Source organism: Chaetura pelagica, unplaced genomic scaffold, assembly GCF_000747805.2.
Source record: "Chaetura pelagica isolate M959 unplaced genomic scaffold, ChaPel_1.0 scaffold275, whole genome shotgun sequence".
NCBI classification, from domain to species: Eukaryota; Metazoa; Chordata; class Aves; order Apodiformes; family Apodidae; genus Chaetura; species Chaetura pelagica.
The window spans coordinates 9165913-9174089 of NW_009953486.1; the positions used below are offsets into that span (position 1 = coordinate 9165913).

At 49.8% G+C, this 8177-nt stretch overlaps 1 protein-coding gene across 1 annotated transcript; it reads left to right on the plus strand.

The window, feature by feature from the left end:
• The first annotated feature begins 2836 nt into the window (after positions 1-2836).
• BLCAP (bladder cancer associated protein) lies at positions 2837-3435 on the plus strand. The gene has a single exon (XM_009998701.1). The coding sequence runs from the start codon at positions 2900-2902 to the stop codon at positions 3161-3163; it is 264 nt and encodes an 87-aa protein (XP_009997003.1). The 5' UTR covers positions 2837-2899; the 3' UTR covers positions 3164-3435.
• Positions 3436-8177: the final 4742 nt, after the last annotated feature.

Genomic DNA, 8177 nt, shown 5'->3' on the forward strand with positions numbered 1-8177 from the left:
AAAGAGAACACAGTCTCACTGCCAGCTGTATAAAGGAATCTCCAGTGAAGAGCTAGGAAGAGTTATTTATCTTGTCAGTGTAAAGTCCCTTGAGGAAGACAGAGCTGCAGAAATCTCAAGTAGTGATACCTTTTCTAGGATCAGCTGTGGGATGCAGCAGACAGGTTTTCAACCTTTAACTGGTGGACAAAGGGACACATGAAAATACAAGGCAACTGACTACAGATAAAAGAGCTCAAACATCTGCATTTGTTAAAAGTCCAAGAGGTTTGCAGATTGAAGGGCATTGAAACTTCATAGCAAAAACCCACTATTAAATGGTTCTTTATTCTGCAGAGTGGTTGCATTGATTTCTGCATGCTCTTCCAGGAAATATCAATATTCGAAAATGGGTAACTTGTTCTGAGATGGATCTGTGTGTGTAGGAAGCATTTAGGTAATGCTTACACACTTAGAATGAGCTTGCTGTTCAGAGTATTAGCACTTAAGTCTCTGCCATGGTGAGGCCCAGACGGTGGAGTTAAATGCAGCTATATCATGAGTTATAATTACACTCTCAAACTGCAGTCAGTTCTAAAGCCTGGGTCTGTCTGTAGGCACTTGAAGCTAAAGCCTCAAGAAAGAGTCACCCAAAGACTGGCCACACATGTCCAGCTATAGAAGTTGAGCTGATGTGACTTCAGGGCTGGATCCAGCAGAAGTATGACATGATGTTTTGCACTACCTGTGTCTTTTAGCACTTGGGAGAGAAAAGCTGTAGGAAGCTTCAAGGAATGAACATTTCAGGAAGATTAAAGCAGCTGCAGATCATTGATTTGTTACAATTTTGTTGTATTCAGTCCAATCTGAACTAAAAAACTTGACTGGTGGGGTTTAATTACCCTTCTGTTAAAATGCTTGTTGATAATTTTTTTCTCCATTTTTCCCCTTGGAAAAAAAGTTACCTAGTACTTCTGCAGTACTTTTAATCTAGAGACATCCAGGCAGTTGACAAAAGCTGTGAGACAGCCTGTTTCATTATGGAATAAGTAATCCTTATTTCCAGTGTATGGATGGGGGGAAACAGGCTTGGGGCTAGACTTGCCCTTAAAGATATGAGTGACTTGCATAAAGCAGAACCAATATTATAAGTTTTATTCCTTTGACTTTATCCATATTGCAGTGTAAAATAGCTTCTCCCTTATACTTTGGCTCCCTAAGTACAGCTTAGTTGTACTAATTGAACCTCAGCTGCCCCCTCTCTGCCAGAGAACCCTCTCTTGCAAGAGTGCCAGCACAACATACTTTCCCCAAATACTCAAGTATTTGCCCTGGTGGAGATTTTCGCCTGTGTTCTCTCTAACATTAAAATAGCTCCTGCTGCTGAGGACACTGTGGATGGCAGCCTGATTCTTGCTTCTGACAACAGCTACTCAGTTACCTACAAGCTTGCAGAGCTGTAAGACAAGTCTGACCTCAATGATTTTTTGGAAGAGAACCACGTGTGGTTTTCCTCTTGGCTTTTCTGTGCAATCCCTCATTCTCCCTCTCTTCTCCAGCAAATCTCTTCTCCTGCCAACAGGAGCCAGAGGAATTTGCTGTTTGTTTACCTTCTCACTCCTTCATCCTACTAACCTTCCCACCCCCAGTTGTAATCCCAGCAGGCTCAGCTCAGCCCTCCATCCCTCTGACAGAGCACTACTCACTTGAGTATTTTCAAATAAAAGGATTGCTGTAAGAAGCTGTTCTGACTAGGCTCTGTATTCCTTGCCTGGTTTTGCCCTTGGGGTAATAGGTTTGGAGTACCCTCTTCTCATGGTTTCCCTACTGCCTGAACTGAAGGAAAACTTGCAGTTATTCCCTTCCAACAATACTGGTATCTTCTAGCCTGACCTGCTGTTGCTATCTCAGACTGCTGAACTCTACTCTTCTGCCCCCTTTCAGCAGTTCTGGCTCTGCAGAAACACCTGTAAGGCATTTCTTTATAAGGCCATTTGAAATTCTTGGATGAAGATGTTTGAACTGCTTAGAAAGTAAAAAAATAAATATCCCACACACACTGTAGTTGGTTGCTAAGATAGAAGCACGAGTTCTGGACTTGTAGTGTTCTGCCACCCCTGTTGGAGAAGCCCTTAAAGCTCAACTGTTTCCACAGGGCTTTATAATAATCCAAGTGAGGAAATCCTGTGTTACAGCACTTAGGAAAATGGCCGTTTTGAGACTGTCCCCTCTTTGATCTATTCACATACTTGGTTTTATCTGACTTTAGCTGATTGGCAAGGATTATAAATCCCTTAAGCAGGGACTGCTCTCCCCTTTGTTTTACAGCCTGGACACTTGGGGCTTTCCTGGGTAGCTACATGAATATATAGCTTGAATTCTGTGCTCTCCTGCTGGAAAGCTTTATAACAGGGCTGTGGGGAGGAAGCAGTTTGTGTGCTGAACACTTCCTAGGCACTTCTTAACACTAATGCTTCCTTAACACTTCTTTGTAGCACCTGATAGTTTACCCCTCAGTTGCATGTCTTTGTACTATCACTCAAGTCTTTGTACAGTCTTTTTCCTTTCTGTTCCTGCACTAGGCTAAAGAGAAGCTGCTAACCTGGGGAAAAGCCTGAGAAACAGCACACAACTTCTACACCAGCAACAGATAAGCATGTCCCCAGCCAAGTAGTTCAGAAAGCAGGAAACTTTGCACTAGCTCTGAGACACAGCAGAATTTCATATTGGCAGTTCCAGCATACGATGCCTGGGAATAAATAAAGCTGTATGAGAAGTTCTGTTGATTTTTCTGTGCTGTTTCTGACAGTCTGCCATTTTACCTGTCCCTACAGACCAGCCTGTCTGCCAGAGGAGCTGCTGGAGACTTTCCTGGAGCACACCTGACTGCTGCTGCCACAGAGCCCCACCAGCCACCACCATGTACTGCCTGCAGTGGTTGCTGCCTGTCCTGCTCATACCCAAGCCCCTCAACCCAGCGTTGTGGTTCAGTCACTCAGTGTTCATGGGCTTCTACCTGCTCAGTTTTCTCCTGGAACGGAAACCTTGCACAATTTGTGCCTTGGTCTTCCTGGCAGCTCTAGTCCTCATCTGCTACAGCTGCTGGGGGAACTGCTTCTTGTATCACTGCACTGGATCCCAGTTGCCGGAATCAGCTCATGATCCCAGCATAGTGGGCACCTAGGAAACAATAATCTTCCAGTCTGCTGAGGGCTCTTGTTTTGCTTTTTGAAAGGGGTTGGGCTAGGGAGGAGGGAAGGGGGTGTTAGGCATGTGACTGGAGTAAAACCAGCCTGTTTCCTGTAACTGTGTGTGGACTAAAGTGGTGAAGTCCTCCCACTCTGCCTGTGAAATTCAACTTGTTTACTGTGTGAACTCTGGCAGCACCACCTGCTTTTTTAGAAGCAGAAATCTTTTTTTTTTTCTTCCTTCCTGTATCACCGGGAATGGACACCAGCCCTCCCAGCTGGTGGAGGACTGAACTGCTGGCCTCTGCCCAGCTGCTGCATGGCAGTGGAGTTGTGTGTCACTCACTTTGCAGCAGGCCACAATGGTCTAACTCAGGGCCTTCAGCCCTGCTCGAGTAGCTACAAGATTCTATTCATCTTTCCCTCTGTGGGGAGCCAACCTTCCCTCCTTGTGATCAAGGGCAAGCTCGACAGCTCACAGATGCACTTGGCCAAAAGCTGCTGGAGCCAGAGGCAGTTGAGTCACTCCTCCTGCTCAGCCTGCCAAAGAGATGCGTGCACTGCCCAAGTGCTTTCTCAACTACTTATGCTCCGAGATCATAGCCTGAAAGCCTCAGATATGCTGCTGCTTTTATAAAGCCTCACGGGTCATGGAGACTGTCTCTTCCCCTCCTTCTAGATTTCCAGGGTTTACTGAGGTATTGACTACTGGGATGCTGCAAGAATTGGGGTTTTGAAAGCCACTGTGACCCTCACCCTATAAAACTCATGCTAGCCCGAAAAACCAGATGTGTGCAGGGCAGGAGAGGATACTGAGGTGGAGACATGGCTTGAAGCAGTAAATGCTTCAACCATTTTCAGTGATAGTTTTCTCGGGCCAGGGGTGACAGAAAGTGCTGGTGCTACTGACTGGAGAAGGGAAGAGGCTGGAGGTGTTCTGTTGTCTCCACCTCCCTGGCAGAAGGATGTCAGGAAGCCTGAGTGGTGGTGGGTCAGTCCTACAGCCACAGTTGTGCAGGGCTTCACGCTGCATATATTACTCTGTGCAGCCAAACCTATGAGAAACCTTAGAGGTTAACACAAAATACTGTCTCTCAACTTCTAAAGGTTCCCTTCCCTTTGCCATCTATTTGTCTTTACTTCAGTCTTGTGGAGAGCAGCAGAAGCAGCTGTTGCTGTCCCGAGGAAGTTCAAGCTATGAGGTTGTGAAACTTCCAGAGTATTGTTTGTTCATTGCACAGCTGTTCAAAATGTTTAATAAAGCTTTATAAAGTTTGGTCTGTGGCCTCCTGCCCAGCATGATGCATCAGCTGCTCCTTGCAGAGGCCTTAGCCCGGCAGTCGTGTGTCTGTTCTGCTCCCAGCACAGTCACCCCGCAGCAAGAGGCAGACCCTGTTTGCCCTGTAGCTCCCAGTGCTGACCCTCCTCATTAATTGTTTAACCTGACATGGGCGGGTTGAGAAACTGCTGGTTCCTGAACAGTCTCATCTCACAGCACGGGCCACTTCTGGTTCTATCTCTGCACTTGGGTGACAGATTCCCCCTTCCCTTACTGCTGACGGAACTAAACCATGAGCATCTTTAGCCACTATCCCCGATGCCGGCAGTAAAAGTGCCCTCCACCAGGTGTCTGTGCTGTATGAGCCTGTCCCATGATGCCACAGCTTCCCTGTCCTCCTGCAACCCTTTGCCACGAGTCATCTGAGGGGAGATTAGGTTGTCAGCCCTTCCCAGCTTTAGCCATGACCTGTTACCTCTCTCCAGGAGAGAACAGGGACACGTGCAGCAGACAGACATGGGACTGTCTGGTCCAACAGCACCCAGGAACACCCAGAGGGTTAAAGGGTGCAGGAGCTCTGCTGAAACCAGCTGCCTTTACACTGGCTCCGAAGTCCTGAAGACCAAGGCCAAGTTGGAAAGGGTTCAGGGTGTATCAGTGTTTACATGTTTAAAAACAGAAGTGTGTGCCACATCACCAAGAATAGATATGACAGCTCTGTCACCTGCCAGGCTGAGGGAAATCCCAGTGGCTGTCACATCAACTACAGCATAAACAACAAATAGGAGAGGGGAGGGCATTTACAAGCTGTGGCGAGTCTCTCTTCTGCCCTCTAAGCAAATTTTATTTAAGCTAATGCAGCCCTTTTAAGAGCACACTGTTGCTAACTAGCTAAGTTGCACTCTACAGCAATTTAAATCAATCCTGGCCCTAAAGCCAGACAGTCCTTTGGCTTTGTACACAGGGTTCAAGACAGCTGCAGGCTCCCCCTTCTGTGAGACCCAACTTGGAGCAAAAAAGCACTTCAAAAGGGGAGCTGCTGGTGTAGCAAGAGGAGAGATCTCTGCAGACTGGTGGGTAAGCAGCCCGTCTTGCAGCCCTCCCACTCCAAATGCAGATAAAGACCATCTTTAATATGCACACAGCCCTCCCCAGCACACTGTCATACCTTCTTGAGGGCACTGAGATACTATCTTCATTTTAAATAGAGAAAATTAAAGCAATTTCATCATGGTCAGACAGAACACCTCAGGCAGAGCGAGGAACCCAACCAGGTCTCACATCCCATGCTCATCCCTTTGTAAAGAGACCATGAAAAAACCAGCCTGTGACTGCAGAACAGGTCAAACCCGATGGCTTTGGAAAAGCACCATCAGAGCTTCCCTGCCTGTGCACCACAAATGGGGCTGAGCCCACACAGACACAGCTCCTGTGCTCTGGGGCAGGCGTTTGCTGCTCACACAAGAGGAGGCTCAGAGATATGTTCTGCCCTGGTCTCAAGGAGCTTCTCTGCCAGAAGAGCAGTGGGGTGGCTCTGTGCCCCAGTATCCTGAAGGTCTCTGTGTGGGGACCACCCTGGTGGGCTGGCACTCAGGGAGTGGCTACATTAGTGACCCTGAGAGCAGTGGGGTGTGACACAAACCACTGTGTCCTGCCAGGTCCCATCAAGCCTGGACACTGCCCGCAAGGGCTTTGGCACAGAGTGTCTCATCACCTTGCTGTGTTATCAACCATCCATCTGTCTGGTGCTCCATAGATACAAGGAGCTGGAGCCTTAAGCTGTTCCTTTGCCTTTCCACTTGAAGGAGAGGTCATTTTCTAGGTCATGTAGCAGATCAGTGACACAGCAGGGTCAGGAAAGGGAAAAAAGCCCCCCAAATCAATAAACCATCCCTAGAAACAGGTGCACCTTAGCTCAGGCAGCTCTCTGGCTCCTCAGGGCTGGGGGCTTCCCACTTCCCTCCTCACTACTTGTCAGGGAGAGGCACTGTCCCCAAGATGAGCTAGTGGGACACCACAAGGCTTCCCATGGAGGAGGTTTGGCCATGACTGCCAGGCTGGTGTGGCTTTTTGAGCCTTAGATCTGCCAGACATTCATATAGGTGCATCTCACACCTCAGGAGCTGTTGCCTGGCAGGCAAGCTCCCCAGCACTGTTTGGGGTGCAGACAGAGACCCAGCTGTCTGGGGCCACCAGTCTGCCCTGCCAGCATCTGCCCATGCATCCCCAGATCTTGCTGGGCAATTAGTGCCTCCTGCCTGGATGCCCTCCCTGCTTACCCTGAGAAAAGCCCACAGCATGTCCTTACTAGCAGCAAATGGAAGAGAGAGATTGATCCTTCTGAGGAGCTGTTTGGGCTGCAATCACCCACCAGGCAGCTGCTGCTGATAGCACTGGGCTCCCACAGCCACCAGCCTCATCCCCTCACGCTATTACCCTGGGGCTGGTCCAGCCAAAACCCAGAGCCAGGGAAACCACAGAGAGCCCAACCCTGCCAGTGCCCTATGGTCCTGCCTGTCTCTTTGCACCGGGGCTGCTTCCCAGCCCTCAGACCTCGGGAGGGAAGCTGTGTGTCAGGTAAGGACTTCAGCCCTTCCCTTGGCAGCCTGGAGATTAGCCCTTGGCAAGAGGGCTTTGCTGCTTCTCCCAGCAAAGGCAAATCCTCTGGCAGCAGGGCAAGGGAGGACAAGCAGCACAAGTGCCACCCAGACCTGCTGCTGGGACAGATGAGATCCGAGTGGCAGCCGGCATGGGACAGAGACAGGCTTTGTGCTCCAAGTCAGGGGTTGCTGGCAGCCTCTCACTCCACCCCTTGCTAGCAGGGAGCAGCACAGCCAGTGAGACCCCAAAGCAGCCCAGGATTTGCTCTGGAGGACCCTCAGCACATAGAGCAGTTCAGGCTCACAAGCAATATCCTCTGGGAGTCTGGGTCAAGAGCCAGGACTCAACACTTTGGGGGTCCCACTGAGCGCTGGGGGGAGTGAAGGGGGTACTCAGACCCAACAACAACTCATCCTTGCCCTTTTAAAAACCTGCTACCAGCACAAACTGCCCAGCACAGCACCCCTGTCCCCTCACCAGGTCTGCCGTGGGGCAGCCCCACCCTCACATCCAAATCCTCTCCTGGGCTTACAGGGCAAAACATGACACGAGTGTGAAGCAAAGAACAAGATTCAGTCCATTCGAGGGGGCACGTGGTGCCAACCCCCAGGAGCACCTGCTCAGGCTGGGATGCCCAGCAGGAGTGGACCTGGGTGGTGATTCCCATCTCACACTTCCTGGCCCAGCAACCTCTGCCCCTCCAGGCTGATGTCACCCCCTTCCCACCCCATTCCACAGGACTGACCTCTTCAAAGGGCCCCTGCTGCTGGAGGAGCCTCAGCCCTGCTCCCATCACAGGGGTGACCTCACCACCCAGCCCACACATCACACAGGGACCCCAGGGACTCCCCAACAGGAGATAACCTCCCAGTCACTTCATTGCTTTAAAGAGAAGCAAAACATAAAGCATGAAATATTTAAGACAGGAAAAAAGTCACTTACCAGCCTGAGGAGGAGGGAGCAGCAGGTGAAGGACCAGCAGCGCAACCACCCTACCCTCAGAGGATCTGCTGCCCCCAGCTATACATCAATTCCTTAATCACCAAGTGAGGGGGCCCAATCAGCAGCCACTTGTTATGCTAACAAAGCAGGCCTGCTTCTTGTCCTTGCTGATGAAGCCCATCCTGCTG